At 41.6% G+C, this 18,044-nt stretch overlaps 1 protein-coding gene across 2 annotated transcripts in view; it reads left to right on the top strand.

The window, feature by feature from the left end:
- The window catches only part of LOC126334541 (nuclear pore complex protein Nup85), a 124,846-nt gene that overhangs the window by 72,448 nt on the left and 34,354 nt on the right, over positions 1 to 18,044 (top strand). For both annotated transcript variants that reach the window (XM_049996906.1, XM_049996905.1), the window contains one exon: positions 8,822 to 8,931. In XM_049996906.1, the coding sequence (XP_049852863.1) occupies positions 8,822 to 8,931 (110 nt within the window). The remainder of the gene's footprint in view (positions 1 to 8,821; positions 8,932 to 18,044) is intronic.

Here is an 18,044-nt window from a genome sequence, read left to right as displayed (position 1 = left end):
TTGCGTAGATTACATGACACCAGGCTGTGGCTTGGTTCTGGTGCTCATGAGTTGAATACAAACGAGCTGATTGTGCAGTTCAGTGACCCATGCCAGCTGTCTGGTGGTGACCTTGATACAGTTCTGGCTTACAGTTTCTGCTCCAGGTTTTCCTATAGTTTCATCCATTACAATCTTTTTCTTTCTGTGAAGATAATTCGTCCGCGAATTTTACTGAAATGAAAACACTAGTTTATTTGTACTTACTTAGACTTTGTATTTGTTACTACATTCATGGTATTACCTTGTCTTTTGCTTCATTTACATTTTATTTCAACAACTAAGTCTTTATGGTGCTATTTGCACACTTTTCGTATCATCTCACTTTTCGTTCATTATTCACACTGTGGGCAAGGGATGGGGTCAAGTTATTTTGCTTAATACTTACCTGATAAAATTTGGAATCCTCCATATTCTCAACTGTTTATATCACATTTCTCTGACAACTTGGAAGTCTCTAATATAGCACTAAAACATATGTCTCATGCACACAAACTATATGATACACTATCCAACACTAATGCCATGTTATCTCATTGTTTTGGCTGGTTTGAGACAATGCATGATGTGAAGACAGTAAAACCTAACCCGACAAAACCATTCTCTAGCATTGTATCACAGTTTAAACCTAATGAGCTAAGAAGTACCTGTTAGTTATTTTTCCTGGCATCATATTTCCCATATTACATCTCCTAATACGCATACCTTAACCATGACCTTAATTCCTACCTTTTGCCTATCTCTAATTACTAGTATACATGTTACTTTTACCATTATCTCTCATTCTAAAACATTATTTCTACACAGTTCCATTTTATTAGCAAAAGCCTCATATTGCTAACCCATATCAAAGTTTTCAGGGTCCCTGAGATTTTTTTTACATCTGAGCCAGACTCTCTCTCTCTCTCTCTCTCTCTCTCTCTCTCTCTCTCTCTCTCTCTCTCTCTCTCTCTCTCTCTCTCTCTCTGCATTGGCTTTTTTATTTTATTTTGTATGGCAAACCCAACATATCACGAGTCATGACTCGGCGCATGGGATGGAACACCCAGATAAACTGCACTGGATTTATATTGCTGGAGTTAATAGTTCGACCCTTAGCCATGTATCAAACTTTACAATGGTATCTAATTCCAACATCATAGAAAAAAGTAGGGAAATGTCAAACCAAAGGCTGTAGGTAACCCTACAAGTTACAGTGTAAATGCTTGCCCTGTTACTTACATATCTTGGCCATCCTTTTTAACTACTGGTTGAAGTCTTCTGGCACGTGTATGCTGTACATTTTCTTTGTCGCTATTGATCCATCAGTCTCCAAGCCATCTACATTCTGATCAGAGTTATAGATCTCAGGATCACAATCAGCCTATGGTGGGAGCCAAAATGTAGCATGACAAGGATAGCTGCAGAAAAACTGGAGTTAAACACGAACAGTTCTTGCTTTTGGGGATGAGTTCGAGTCTTGCTGTGGGCGTGGTATGGTGCATAGATGGTTTGGGAGATGGGAGACACGTGATAAAATGGCCAACAGACCAGCAGTGAGCATGTACAAAGTTCTTTATTTAGTCATTCAATTTGATTCCTCCATGAACATGAAGTAGTTTTTATTTTTTCCATCCAACTCGTACTGTCATTAAAATGCATTTCCTTCTTCACTTAATATTCCGCACTGATTGGCAGGTGTAGTCATGGCCAGTGGTGTACATGCACTGTCAGACAGAGCACTTCACTGGCATCTCCGGTATGCAAGATGAGCTGAGATGGGAGGATGCGGCCATGCAAACACAGGGAGCCTCCATGCATTCTTTGCTGTGGAAGATTGTGACATACAAATGGCACTTCAATGGCATTATCTGGAGTCAACCTCTAGGCATTTGCTGAAGAGCAGGGGCGAGCGACTGACATGCTGCAGGCTGGCAGTGGTCATTGCTTCACAATGCAGTAGTGGCAGAGATATGGGGACAGATCCAGCTGACACAGAGTGGGTGTCACATACTGCCAGCTGGTTGGACAAGGACGAGCTGGTTTGGCCGTGGTTAAATACTGTTTCTCCTTGCTGATTCTATGGTAACAGTGGTGTTTCTGGGTTGTGTCGCAGAATCTGGAGTGTTTCAATGTCCGAAAGGTGTGGCGTCACCCAGCAGTAGGTTGTCCAAGTAGGATCAGTTACTGAACACCAGGCTCTAACCTAGTTCTGGCCCCTGTGGTCTGCGACACAGGAGCTAATCACGCAGTATAATGACCGGTACCATCTGTCTGGCAGTGGTCTCGGTGTGATTCTGGGGTCCAGCTTCTGCTCCAAATTCTTCTATAGTTTTATCTTTTATTTAAACTAGTGTTGGAATACACTATTTCAGCATACAAACTTTGTTCTGCTCCAGAGCATGCAGACATTGGCAATTACAGTGTCTCAGTTTTATACTCTTATCTAATTAAATGGGAGATAAGATCCTGTGTGAAGAGTTTGACAGAGCACTGAAAGACCTGAGTCGAAACAAGGCCCCCGGAGTAGACAACATTCCATTGGAACTACTGACGGCCTTGGGAGAGCCAGTCCTGACAAAACTCTACCATCTGGTGAGCAAGATGTATGAGACAGGTGAAATACCCTCAGACTTAAAGAAGAATATAATAATTCCAATCCCAAAGAAAGCAGGTGTTAACAGATGTGAAAATTACCGAACTATGAGTTTAATAAGCCACAGCTGCAAAATACTAACATGAATTCTTTACAGGCGAATGGAAAAACTAGTAGAAGCTGACCTCGGGGGAAGATAAGTTTGGATTCCGTAGAAATACTGGAACACGTGAGGCAATACTGACCTTACGACTTACCGTAGAAGAAAGATTAAGGAAAGGCAAACCTACGTTTCTAGCATTTGTAGACTTCGAGAAAGCTTTTGACAATGTTGATTGGAATACCCTCTTTCAAATTTTAAAGGTGGCAGGGGTAAAATACAGGGAGCGAAAGGCTATTTACAATTTGTACAAAAACCAGATGGCAGTTATAAGAGTCGAGGGACATTAAAGGGAAGCAGTGGTTGGGAAGGGAGTGAGACAGGGTTGTAGTCTCTCCCCGATGTTATTCAATCTGTATATTGAACAAGCAGTGAAGGAAACAAAAGAAAAATTCGGAGTAGGTATTAAAATCCATGGAGAAGAAATAAAAACTTTGAGGTTCGCCTATGACATTGTAATTCTGTCAGGCAGCAAAGGACTTGGAAGAGCAGTTGAATGGAATGGACAGTGTCTTGAGAGGAGTATATAAGATAAACATCAACAAAAGCAAAACGAGGATAATGGAATGTAGTCAAATTAAATCGGGTGATGTTGAGGGAATTAGATTAGGGAATGAGCCGCTTAAAGTAGTAAAGGAGTTTTGCTATTTGGGGAGCAAAATAACTGACGATGGTCGAAGTAGAGAGGATATAAAATGTAGACTGGCAATGGCAAGGAAAGCGTTTTTGAAGAAGAGAAATTTGTTAACATCGAGTATAGATTTGAATGTCAGGAAGTCTTTTCTGAAAGTATTCGTATGGAGTGTAGCCATGTGTGGAAGTGAAACATGGACGATAATAGCTTTCGAAACGTGGTGCTACAGAAGAATGCTGAAGATTAGATGGGTAGATAACATAACTAATGAGGAAATATTGAATAGGATTGGGGAGAAGAGAAGTTTGTGACACAACTTGACCAGAAGAAGGGATCGGTTGGTAGGACATGTTCTGAGGCATCAAGGGATCACCAATTTCATATTGGAGGGCAGCGTGGAGGGTAAAAATCGTAGAGGGAGACTAAGAGATGACTACACTAAGCAGATTCGGAAGGATGTAGGTTGCAGTAGGTACTGGGAAATGAAGAAGCTTGGACAGGATAGAGTAGCATGGAGAGCTGCATCAAACCAGTCTCAGGACTGAAGACCACAACAGCAACGACGTCATCTAATACTTTAAGTCTCCACTTTATAATGACTGGCTATCTGTACTTATTGTTTGTATTTCATCTGGAATTTACAAGAACGGTGTGTGACTTAATGTTTACTTTGCAGTAAAGTAACTTGCACTACCATTCACTCTATGGAAAAAACTGTGCAAGTAAATAATGGTTGGGGGAAAGGTGCCATTTCACTCTAACATTGAGGCATTGAGTTTGCAGTAAGCACATAAGCAAGACTGAGAATATTAGTAGCTTTCAGATGAATCATCCTTCAGAGCTAATAGAAAACACACACCTAACTATGCACACACGCACGACTGTATTGTGCTGCCCCTGCTGCTCAGCTCAACTTCCCATTATAAATTTTTCATCAGGGTTGTACTAAACCACGTGTGATTAATTTCATTTGTAGTGTGGATGCAGCATCAGGATTTTTAATAACTTGACAGAATGAGACATATTGCATTTCATGTTTAACAGTTTCATACCTTTACACATAACTGTAATAAAAATTACAGTACTGACATGAAGGTACTAATGTGACACGAAGATCCTAATGTGAGTAACTGCTTCTCCCCTGGTTGTAGCAGGAAATCTGCTTTCCTTGTTTCTAAAATGTAAAATAGCAAATAGCACCCATATCTCTCTCTCTCTCTCTCTCTCTCTCTCTCTCTCTCTCTCTCTCTCTCTCTCTCTCTCTCTCTCTCTCTCTCTCTCTCTGTGTGTGTGTGTGTGTGTGTGTGTGTGTGTGTGTGTGTGTGTGTGTGTGTGTGTGTGTGTGAGAGAGAGAGAGAGAGAGAGAGGTAGGGGGAGGGGGTGATTTTCCTCCTTTTTATTAACAGAATCTCCCATAACTGATTCTGTAATTGTGTGCAAATATTAACTGTGTTGCTGAGGCACTGCAGCAACTGGTAAATTTGCTTACAACCTACTCCAGTGCCTCTGAATATCTGTTGATATTTCATGTACTCTTGCAACGTGCATAAGGCAACGTATGAGACTTTGCTAGTGTTGCACCCATGTGTAGATCACAGTCAAACACTGAAGATAGTGATTATAGCTCCCTTTGAAATTATCTACCCTTATGTTATGACAGTGTAAGCAGCTGTCACAATGGGTGCCAGTTGTGGATTATACTATTAGTACATTTATGTATACCATTTTTACCCAATTACAAGGTACAAATTTTCCCCAAATTTGTCATTTAAAAAATACAGGATGGTCTTGCACTACCAGATTGAACCATTGCTCCTGAGGTAAACATTTTTATACTGTGTAATAGATTGATATAGGGGTCATCTTACATTTACAGATAAAACTTCGACAATTGAGGTGATATGCAGATTTATTTTGAAGAATTTGGAACTGTTGGGGGGACATTGACACAATTGACACAATCATGGCTGAGAACTAATACAAATGTGGGGAGATGGATAGGTAGTGGACAGAAACTACATTGTGTACATTGTATGTCAACAATAGGAATGTACACAATATACTTTGGCTTTTAAGAAAGTGTACCACATTTAAATTGGAGTTTGCCTGAATCGGTTTGTATTTGGAATGGAACTGACTTTAAATTGGACAAAGACTCAACAATAGTATAAATTTCTACAGGAGATGGTAACAGTGTCGATAGGGGCCAGTAGCATACAGGTTTTGTGCATAAGTGTTGTTAACACTTGCAGTAAGTTATGATGGAAATGAAATGGGAGGTGTCTGTTGCTGGTTCTTTGCAGCCAGTGAGAGAGCAGCAGGCAGATGACATGTTTGGAAGAGTCCAAAACCTGAACCTTGGAAATTGTAATGTATTCAGTCAGTATTTCTGGTAACTAAGTTTATAAATTTTGCTGCTGCCTGTTTCACCTGCAGCAGATATACTATTAGCTCCAAGCCTAACCTCCACCTCTAAAATTAAAACACATTCAGAAGAAAATGCCAAAACATTTGTGACAGCCAAGATTATATATTTTATTGCCACTCATTTTAGTTACTGTAATTTCAGCTGTACTGTTAAGGTGGATGATGATGATGATAGTAATATCATAGATGACTGGCTTAATAAACAAAAAAGGAAGTTCATTTCAAAATTAATGTTAAATATTCCATTTTGTTTATCTTCTTTCTCCTTATATTATAAAAATGTAGACAGTCAGTAAATTACTTAAGTTTAGAATAAGTACAGTGTTACTGCTTTCAGGCAGATACTTTATACCAATAAATCAGTTTGCACTTTTGATGAGACACAATATGTTGAAAATAAAATTTTCTCAGTCTTTTAAAAGAACAGTCATATTATGGATTGTCTTGTACTATACAGGGTGTTGCAAAAATGTACGGCCAAACTTTCAGGAAACATTCCTCACACACGAATAAAGAAAAGATTTTATGCGGACATGTGTTCGGAAACACTTACTTTCCATGTTAGAGCTCATTTTATTACTTCTCTTCAAATCACATTAATCACGGAATGGAAACACACAGCAACAGAATGTACCAGCGTGACTTCAAACACTTTGTTACAGGAAATGTTCAAAATGTCCTTCGTTAGCGAGGATACATGCAGCCACCCCCCGTCGCATGGAATCTCTGATGTGCTGATGCAGCCCTGGAGAATGGCGTATTGTATCACAGCCATCCATAATACAAGCATGAAGAGTCTCTACATTTGGAATTGGGGTTGCGTAGACAAGAACTTTCAAATGCCCCCATAAATGAAGTCAAGAGGGTTGAGGTCAGGAGAGTGTGGAGGCCATGAAATTGGTCCACCTCTACCAATTCATCGGTCACCGAATCTGTTGTTGAGAAGTGTACAAACACTTTGACTGAAATGTGCAGCTTCTCTGAACAGAAATGAGTACAAGCTACTACATTATTAGTAGTAGTTTGAGTTAATACCCAATATGGTGAACAAAAAAATCTAGGCATTGTCCTCATTCCTGACAGGATCTTAAATCCTAATCTTCCACTCTTCAGGTAACCAATACTGGGTAGAAAAGAACTTCATGGCACAACTTGGGTAAAAGAAATACATAGATCAGGGGGATACTTATGCATAATTGAGAAGTAGTTAATTTGGTACAGTGTGAAAGACGAGAGACCCTTAGGCTGGAGAACAGTACACAGATTGAAATTGCTATAGGTTGCTGTAGTAGTACAGGGGTGAACAGATATGTACAAGGTAAATTAGCATAGAGCGCTGTATCAAACCACTGTCTGAACTGATATCCATCGTAAAAGAGAAAGGATTCCATATAATTTTAAGTGGACATAATGGTTTTGGGGTTGCATATTCTAATGGTATTAGTTGAAAAATACTCAAATATTTAGTTGATTGTGTGGACAGAAATCACATTGTTCGCCTCTCTCTCTCTCTCTCTCTCTCTCTCTCTCTCTCTCTCTCTCTCTCTCTCTCTCTCCCTGCCCGCCCCCTACACACACACACACACACACACACACACACTCACACACACACACACACACAGAGAGAGAGAGAGAGATTGGGGGTTGTATTTAAAAACATATCTTCCATTGGCAGAGGCAAAGGAAGGAGATTGATCTGTTCCAGGATATATGCTTACCTAGAAGTTCCTGGGGCTTGTAGATAACAATATTCTTCATGTGCCCTGTTTTGAGGTACAGTCTGACGACCAGTGACAGTGACAAAGTAAGCATATTGTAGTGAGAGAGAATAAATGGATGTCAGTTAAAACAACCGATCACACCCATTTTTCCCTTCCTAGAAGGTTAATCACAATGGGATGAATTGCTTGAGTTAAATTCCTGATAAGTTTCTGAAGCTATAAAGTTATGCTGAAGTTACCTACAGTTCATTGATACTGGAACAATATCATGTAAACATGACTATTGTGTGTTGAGTGGGAAGTACACTCTACATCCCCAGGGATGCTACGAGGGCATGCAAAAAGTAATGCTTCAGAGGTTTTTGGACGAAAACTCTTAAAGCTGTCTAAATAAAACGAATATTCTTAACACAATACCTCTTTATTCTTCATGTCAAAATATTTGCAGCTCTCTGCTGCTAGAGGGCTCCGAGCTGTAGCGTATAACATGGCGGTGTATACTGTAACTGTGTCGATAAATGAGAAACAGTGTGCTGTAATCGAGTTTGTCCACACATGGAGCACCCTCACTTTCAGCACAACAGTGGCAGACCACACGTCATTGATCATCCTTCATACAATACTGACTTCGCCACATCTGATTTTAGTCTGTTTCCAGAACTTGATGAACACCTTGGAGGACTTCACTTTGCTGGTGATAAAGCAATGCAAGCAGAGGTGAGGTTGTGGTCCCATCAACAAAGTCAAACTTTCTACAGTGATAGTATCAACAAACGGTCTGTCATCAGGGGAAATGTGTTTGTCACCAGGGTGACTGTTGAGAAATAAATATATAGACATGAAGAATAAAGATGTAGAATATTAATAAAGTATGTTTTACTTAAAGATCTTTGAGTCTCACATAAATTTGGAGGAGTTATCATCTCTACATTTGTAGAGTTTCTTCCGTACTGTGGCAAGGTATGGCTTTTCTAATTACAATGTAGGCGCATGTGTGTGTGTAAAAAGTTACTCCAATACTTCTACATGTATCTTCGTGTTCTAGAGTGCTTCTTATATAGTGTATGTGAATTAATAACATTGTTGACAAGTACTATAAATAGTAAAATTATTTCAAACTCATGTGAGTGCTATTATATGTGGTCAAGTGATGGAAAAGAGAATTTGTGGCATTGTACATCATTTCTTATTTTATTCAGGTGCTACTTTTCTCTTGACTGTCATTAGCAGAGTACGCTTGTAACTGTAAGATGTATGTTTTTCAGGTGGTGAAACACATTTCGGCCACAACAGAAAATGGCTGGTTTGCTGCACATCTGACAAATTTACTTTTCCTTTCATCGTTACATCCAGTTCAAGGAAGTTTTCAACGGAAGTGAGTATCTTTTCTACAACATAACAATTTGGAGCCTTCTTGATCATAAAATAGGAATTAATGTTGCAGCGCGCGCGCGCGCCCACACACACACACACACACACACACACACACACACACACTAGTTCAGTTCTGCGCTTGTCTTGAAACAGTAACTACTGTAAAATTCTCAAGAGTAACAATCTGCAATGCCCTAAAGTGGAATGATCACATAAATCAGATGCCAGGCTGAGATTCATAGGAAGAATGTAATTCATCCACAAATCAATGATAGATGCTACAAGAGAAGTGTTGTGCATCACAGCGAGATTTACTATTGATATTCCAAGATACTATGTTTCAATCGTGTCTGGAAATGCTACTTCCCCTCTCCCCACCCCCCACCCTCACCCCCACCCCTGCCTGTCTCCTAAATGACCACAACAGAAAGTTAGACATAGTAGAGCTAATACAAAGGTTTACAGTCATTCTTACTATATACTATTTGCAAATGGAACAGGAAAGATGGGAATACATAGTGATACCACAAGTATCCTCTGTCACATTCTGTAAGGTATCTTGTGAAATATAAATGTAGATGTAGATGGCATTCCTAGTTGATATAGAATGCACCAAGCACAGCCAACAGAAAATTGTAGTTCGCCTTGTCATCACGGACACATGCCATCCAAGTTCAGAGGCGGTCCTCAATTTCCGTAGGCAGCAGGCTGATCTGGCAAACACAGCAAGCTTTGTGCACAAGGTGGAAATGTAGCCCATAATTCGAAGAATTGTTGCCAGTATTTATCACAGCCTCTAGCTTGGAGCAAAGTGGAGGGCAGGTCCAGACAATTCTGTGACACACTGCTGGAAAGTTTTTGGCTTCCAGTAGCAAGCCAAGCATATTTGATCCCTTTTAGTATGTTAGGTGTGTACTGCACTCAGGAAGAGGCTACTTCTATTGCAGAGTATGTTTCATGTTATGTCCTATTGGAAAATATGTCAAAAGAATGAGTTGAATGTCAGTAGTTGTGCCATGTATATTGCCATATTGGCACATAGAACTGTATCATACGTAGTGTAGTTGTTACAGATGCAAAACAAAACAAACAAACAAACAAAAATGGATGAATGTAAGCACACAGCTAAAAAGAATTGGAGGAACATGTGTATTAAAGTCAGGTAAGTTATTCAAAGTATGGAAAATCCAGGATGGAATGTAACAGTATTATGAAAAGAATAATAACAGAGTTGCCAAGTCACAGATAGGCACAACAGAGACTGTCACAAAATGAACTTTCGAACCATAAGGCTTCTGTCGAAAATAGCAACCCCCCCCCCCACACACACACACACACACACACACACACACACACACACACACACACACACACACACACACACACACACACACACACACACACTCTGGCAGCTGAAGCCAAACTGTCAGCAGCAGTGCATGATAGGAGAGGCAGTCAGGTGGGGGTAAGGAGGAGGCCAGAGCAGGGGGGGGGGGGGGGGGAATAATGGGGCAGGATATGGTTGGGGACAGTAAAGTGTTGCTAGTGGGAGTGTGCAGAGATGAGGTGGAGAGAGGGTAGGTCAGCTGGTGCAGTCAGGAGTTTAGATAGTGGGAAAGTGAGGGGAGGGGGCTAACAGAAAAGGAGAAAAGTAAAGAGACTAGGTCCATTGGTGAAATAGTGGAATAGAAGGCTGTGTAGTTCAGAAATGGGAACAGTGTAGGGTCTAGATGGATAAGGAAAAAGACTAACAAAGGTTGAGGCCAGGAGGGTTGTGGGAATGTAGAATATATTGCAAGGAGAGGTCACACCTGCACAATTCAGAAAGCTGGTGTTTGTGGGAAGGATCCAGGTGGCATAGGCTATGAATCAGTCTTTGAAATGAAGAACATCGTGTCGGGCGGTGTGCTCAGCAACAGGGTGGTTCAGTTGTTTCTTGGCAACAGTTTGTCTGTGGCCATTCATGTGGACAGACAGCTTGTTGGTCATGATGCCAATGTGGAGTGCAGCAAAGTGGTTGTAGATCACATGACTGGTTTCACAGATAGCCCAGCCTTTGGTGGGGTATGTGATGTTTGTAACCATACTGGAGTACATGGTGGTGGTGGTGGTGGTGGTGGTGGTGGGAGGAGGATGTATGGAACAGGTCTTGCATCTACGTCTTTTGCAGGGACATGACCCATGATGCAAAGGGATTGGGAGCTGAGGTTGTGTAGGAATGGACGAGGATTTTGTGTAGGTTAAGTGGGTGGTGGTATACCCATGGTGGGTGGGGTAGGAAGGATAGTGCATAAGACATTTCTCATTTCAGGTCACGGCTAGAGGTAGTCGAAACCCTGCTGCAGACTGTAATTCAGTTGCTCCATTCCTGAGTGGTACTGGTACACAAGGGGAGTGCTCCTCTGTGGCTGGACACTGGGACTTCGGGAGGTGGTGGGCAACTGGAAAGATGAGGCATGGGAGATCTGTAAATGCCTCAGTGAGAACCTTTGGTATATTTTGATAGGGACTGCTCATTACTGCAGAGCAGTTGCCATGGGTGGTTAGGCTGTGTGGAAGGCCTTCTTGGCATTGAGTGGGTGGCAACTGTCGAAGTGAAGGTACTGCTGGTGGTTGGAAGGTTTGATGTGAACAAAGGTACTGATATAGCCATCTTTGAGATGGAGGTCAACATTGAGGAAGGTGGCTTGTTACATTTAGTAAGCCCAGGTAAAACGAATGGGGGAGAAGGTGTTCTGGGATATGCCTACAGATTTAAGAAGAGACTAGAGATCTTGCTGGATTTTTGTAATGGGGTCACTGTGGCAGGGTTTGTAGGTGGATGAATCTGACAGGTTCAGGGAGAATGTGGATAGGTTGTCCTCCCCAGATCCAGGTCATGAAGATATCATCAATGAATCTTAAACCTGTGTGAGGGGTTTGGGATTCTGGGTGTTTAGGAAGGATTCCTCTAGATGGCCCGTGAATAGGTTGGCATAGGACGGTGCTATGTGGGTACACATAGCCATACATCGGATTTGTTTGTAGGTAATGCCTTCAGAGGAGAAGCAATTGTGGGTGACGATATAGTTGGTCATGGCGACTAGGAAAGAGTTTGTTGGTTTGGAATCCGTCAGGCATTGGGAAATATAGTGTTAACTAGCGGTAAGGCCATGGGCATTAGGGATGTTAGTGTAAAGGGACATGGAATCAATAGTGGTGAGTAGGACACCGTATGGTAAAAGAAGAGGAGCAGTGGAGAGTCAGTGGAAGAAATGGTTGGTATCTTTTATATAGGAGAGTAGGTTGTGGGTAATAGGCTGAAGGTGTTGGTCGAAGAGAGCACAGTAACTGACCACAATGGGGCATTCTGGGTGGTTGTGTTTATGGACTTCAGGAAGCATGTAGAAGGTAGGAGTGCAGGGGGTAGTAGGTGTGAGGGAAGAGAAGATTCCGGGAAGAGGTTCTGGAATGGTCCTACAGATTTGAGAAGAGACTGGAGATCCTGCTGTATTTCTGTAATGGGGTCACTGTCGCAGGGTTTGTAGGTGGATGAACCTGACAGCTGGCAGTCCTTCTGACAGACATTTCTTATGGTTAAAAACAACAGTGGTGGAGCCTTTGCCAGCAGGTAGTATCATAAGGTTGGTCTCAGTTTTTAGGTGGGGAATTGTAGCTATTTCTGTGGTTATAAGGTTAGTCTGCATGTTGAGGGATTTGGGGAATGATGGTCAGAGAAATTTTGAGGTTAAGAAATTTTGGAGAGTTAACGGAGTGATTTGGGAGCAGTGGGGATGGATCACAGTTGGATGGAAGAGTGAAATGAGTTAGGCAGGGTTGAACATTGGTCTCTGGTTCTCTGATTGATAGGGTTGGTGGCAAAAAAAGTGTTTCCACTGTAGGGATCAGGAGAAGGAGAGAAGGTCTTTAACAAGTCTTGGATGACTGAATTTGGGAGTGGGGCAGAAGATTAGGCCTTTGGGAAGGGCTGTTTTCTGTGGGCCCAAGGCTTTTGGAGGAAAGGTTCAGGACTGTGTTTCGGGTCTGTTTAGGTTCTGAATCCTGTGTGGTGATCATGGATGGAGTTTTGGAGGGTGGGGTAAATGTAATAGGTCTGCAAGACAGGGTTTGTCAGCTATGAGGAGACGTGGTTGAGGTTTGGAGGTTTTGTAAAGGTGGTGGACAATGGTAGCCCAGGGCAGGATTAGGAAATTGGCGGGGTGGAAAGCTTTTTGAGGTGGCTACACCAGTACCTCTGTTTACATCAAACCTACCAACCACCAGCAATATCTCCGCTTAGACAACTGCTACCCATTCCATACCAGAAAGTCTCTTTCATACAGCCTAGCAACCTATGTCTGTCACATCTGCAGTGACAAAATGTCCCTCTCAAAATATACTGAGGGTCTCACTGAGGCCTATAAAACTAAACTGAACTAAACTCTGCCTGAACAGGCCATGAAGGCCCAGTGGTACCAACCGGCCGCTGTGTCGTCCTCCCGACAGGCATCATTGGATGCAGGTATGGAGGTGCAATGTGGTCAGCACACTGCTCCTCAGGCCATATGTCAGTCACAAAGAGTTGCTACTTCTCAATCAAGTAGCTCCTCAGTTTGCCTCACAAGGGCTGAGTGCACCCACCTGCCAGCTAATTACTCCTTCAACCATGTACAAAACGGATCTTCTGGGCCTTGTCTTTACAGTCACCCATTACCTCCCAAAGTCCAATTTCTGGCCACAGAGCAGCATTCCCCTTATGACTCAGTACCAACCAGAACTGGAGCAACTGAATTGAGGCATGTCCTACCACTATCCTCCCACACATCCACAGTGGTATTCCACTACCTACTGAGCCTACACATTATCCTCGTACATCCCTATACAAACCCTGCTCCCAACCCCTTGCCTCATGGGTCATATCTCTGTAATAGACACAGATGCAAGACCTTTCCCATGCATCCTCCCACCACCACCACCACCACCACCACCACCACCCACTCAAGTTCGGTCACAAACATCACCTATCCCATCAAAGGCTAGGCTATCTGTGAAACCAGTCATATGATCTACAGGCTAAGCTGCAACCACTGTGCTGCATTGCATTCTACATGGGTGTGACAGCCGATGTCTATCGCCATGAATAGCCATCAACAATCTGTGACCAAGAAACTATTGGACCACCCTGTTGCCGAGCATGCTGCCCAGCAGGACGTTCTTCATTTCAGTGAATACTTCACAGCCTGTTCCACATGGATCCTTCCCACCAACACCAGCTTTTCTGAACTGTGCAGGTGGGAACTCTCCCTGCAATACATCCTATATTCCTGTAACCATCCTGGCATCAACCTTCACTAGTCAGAGTCCCTTCTGTGTTCCCATTCCCACACTACACAGCCATCTAGTCCAACAAAGCAAACCATTGTTTCACTTATCTCCTTTTCCCTACCTCACTCCCCTCTCTTTGCCCTGCCCTCTGTCTAACCTTTCGACCGTACCAGCTGCCCTACCCTGTCTCCACCTCATCCCTGCGCACTTCCACTAGCAGCACTTTACCATCCTCCAACCCTACCCTGCTATCCCTCTCCCTCACAGCCGCTAGCCACCTCCTTACCCCCACCTGGTTTCCTTTCCCATCATGCACTGTTGCTAATAGTCTGGGAACGGTGGCAGTGTGAATGGAATAACAATATTTCTGATGTGATAAAATAGCACATCCGTTGCCTTAAAAAGCAATTTTTAACATAACTAGGATGCTACTTCTTCACATGAGCATTCTTCAAAAACAGTGATGAACAAAAATATAAATGACAAGATTGGTCTTTGCGCTGGGCAGGGACGTGTTAGAGAAATACTAACATAATCAGCACTCGTGCTACCAACAGAAACTGCAACGTTTAAGTTCACAGTACAGTTTTGACACTGAGTGCTAGTTTGCTGGCATTTGCAGAAATGAAAAAACAGTGAAGTCGACATTAAGTGTTCCTGACAAATTTGATACACGGTGAAATCAAACGACAGACAAATCGGACTCCTTTTATTGTCACTTACATGCAGGTACCGTTGTTAGCAAAATGGTTATTGCCAACCATGAACATGTATAGTTTTCCGTTCATTTCTTGCTCTAAAGGGGATAAGCAGGCTGCTAGCTTGTTATGTACAGGCTATCTAATAATAAATCAGTACTTCAATTTACAGCTCTAAAACTGGCAGTATATTTACAATGTGTAGCTGATTGATTCTTCTTCTTCTTCTTCTTCTTCTTCTTCTTCTTCTTCTTCTTCCACCTCCCCCCCCCCCTCCCCCCCCCCTCCCCCCTACGCAGTTGATGAAATGTGACAGAAGTATAGATTCTTGTGCAACTTTGGGAAGTTCCATTGAGAAAACTGTTAAATAAGAAGCTGATACAATGGCTGGCCAAGAGGCAAAGTTCCAGGTGCTACCAAAAGAAACTTTAATGTAGAAAGTACTGTTTGTAGTTTACAAAACTAATTTCCTGTGCTTCATACTATACATTTACCACCTTATCCCAACAAAAATACAATAAAATTATTGGCTGAATTTGGCTGTAGCATCATGTCTTCTTTGCCATGTTTGAGTGTAATAAATTATCTGTTGTCTCCAAAATTTTCATTGCTGAGGTGTAATAGCATACCAGAACACTGTTACATGTCTTTGAATCGCACAGCAGACCATTCTTTTTCAGTTTAGTGTGCCTGAGTTTTGAACTACCTATTTTCCAACCTCAGTTACTAGCTTGAATTATTGCTTTGTTACATAATGGGGCCCAGAAATTTCAGATCAAGTGAAACTGCTACAAACTCTGAACTTACTGTTTCATTCCAGAATGAGATTTTCACTCTGCAGCGGAGTGTGCGCTGATATGAAACTTCCTGGCAGATTAAAACTGTGTGCCGGACCGAGACTCGAACTCGGGACCTTTGCGTTTCCCGAGCAAGTGCTCTACGAACTGAGCTACCCAAGCACGACTCATACCCCGTCCTAACAGCTTTACTTCTGCCAGTATCTCGTCTCCTACCTTCCAAACTTTACAGAAAGTCCTGAGTTCGAGTCTCGGTCTGGCACACAGTTTTAATCTGACAGGAAGTTTCATACTGTTTAATTTTCTGAATGTGAGCAGGTATCTGCTATTACATAAGTATTTACCCCTCTACCACTTCACTAAATGCTCCCCAGTGTGTTTCATGTGAGTTGAACATTTGCTCTTACTTTTATTTGATTGCTGTTTGTGTTTGTGCATGTGCAGGTTCTCATGTCTGGGTGCCCTCACCTGGAATTCTAAGACTACCAAGTCCTTCCTCATTGCCTGTGCTTAACACCTGCCCTGTTTATTTAATTTTGTTTGTTTCTTTCTTTCTTCAGTTCAATGACAATATTTTTACCATTTGTCATTCCTGTCTGAGTCTTTGAATAAAATTATATGCTTCTCTCCATGTTTCACTAACATGTTTATATCTAAATACACTCCATTAGCATTTATCATCATAATATTCAGATAAATGTCACACTAAATTTATTCCGATTAAATTTTATTGACTCTGCGTGCAAGCTCATAAGGCACAGTTCTCACTAAGGCAATATGATTTGCAATGCGCATAGAACGACAGTTGAAGGGCTTAACTGGTTTACATTGTGTTGACAATGGTAAGTCTCATATCATAGCTTAACAGTGAACTGGTTCTCTTTTTTACAATTTACACATAGTTACAGTGATACTTTCAAGTTAAGGAAAAAAAAACACTGTACATATTTTGAAAAGTTTTCAATTAAAAATGTAGTTGCTGACCAGTTTGTTTTTTCAGTCATAGATTGCTACATACAGAATGTAGCTAACATATCGAAATTGTTTTTAACACAGGAAGGATAGCCATACCTCCTTCCAGTCGCGAGTAAATAGGTGATATACCTTGGAAGTTGTTAAAGATGTGTTTTGCAGTGACAAGTCACATGTGAAGCTATTGCTGCCTGTTATGTGAAGCTACCTCTTGTTTTTCATGTTTGTAAGCTGCTAATACAAGTTGAAATGTCCACTTGCACATTTGCTTTCAATCTGGGAAGACGCCGGCTCCTGTGCGGAGTTTACCATACTCTGCTACATCATCGATGGTGACTGATCTCGCTTCAAATCTCGCAACATTTCTTATAACTGAAACGTGTACCTCTTTCCAAAACTGAATAGTCGTAGAAATACTCTCCTAGTTTTATTAACTTGTAACCATTATTTATATACATACCACATTAAATAAAAGCGAACATTGGAAAATAGAGGATGGAATACAACAGTATTATGAAAAGGAAAGTTGCTACTCACCATATAGTGGAAATACTGATTGACATATAGACGCCACAAAAAGGCTATCACAAATAAGCTTTTGGCCAACAAGACCATTGTCAAAAGTAGGCTGCTGCTGCGACTAAGATTACGCGCGCGCGCCCGCGCCCCTTGTTGGGTGAAAGCTTATTTGTGACAGTCTTTTTGTTGTGCCTATCTGTGACTTAGCATCACTGCATGATGGTGAACAGCAATTTTCTATGTTATATAAAGCATCACCCTAGGAGGCCTTCCTAAAAAATAAACCTTTCAAAGTGGTGTTTTTAACAGCACTGAAGCACTTGGACCAACTTACCTTACTGTAATGAGTAGCTTCTCAGCAGGAGAAATAGCAAGTTCAAAACTTGTGTCTTGCTTCGTTGTGTGTCCTGCTTTGATAGAGTAGCAGATACTAGTTGCTCCAAAAAGTGGGAATAGTGTGGACTCATTCGCTAAGTTAATGAAATTTGTGTTCATGTTGAGAGCTCACCAAAAATCATAGCCAAAATGTTTGAAATTTAAAGTGTTGTTATCTGCACCCAGTACTTCCTTTTCTTCTTCTTTTTTCTGAGCTTAAAGTAATGATAAGCCACAATAATTTCATCTCCAGAAGAGTTATTGATACAACTGAGGCAGAAACATGATTCACACTGTCTTGTTGCCTGCCCCAGTGAGAAAACAAGTGTCACACAGATAAGTGTTGCGTCGCACAACATTAATTGCAGTGTGTTGTATCACTTACTGCATCACATCAGTAGGAACTGCACCTAAAACTTCTCAGATAATACTGATTCTTGCTCATGACA

This window comes from Schistocerca gregaria, chromosome 2 (assembly GCF_023897955.1).
Source record: "Schistocerca gregaria isolate iqSchGreg1 chromosome 2, iqSchGreg1.2, whole genome shotgun sequence".
Classification (NCBI taxonomy): Eukaryota; Metazoa; Arthropoda; class Insecta; order Orthoptera; family Acrididae; genus Schistocerca; species Schistocerca gregaria.
Note: the sequence above shows the minus strand (reverse complement) of the source record. Positions and strands in the feature narration are given on the sequence as shown.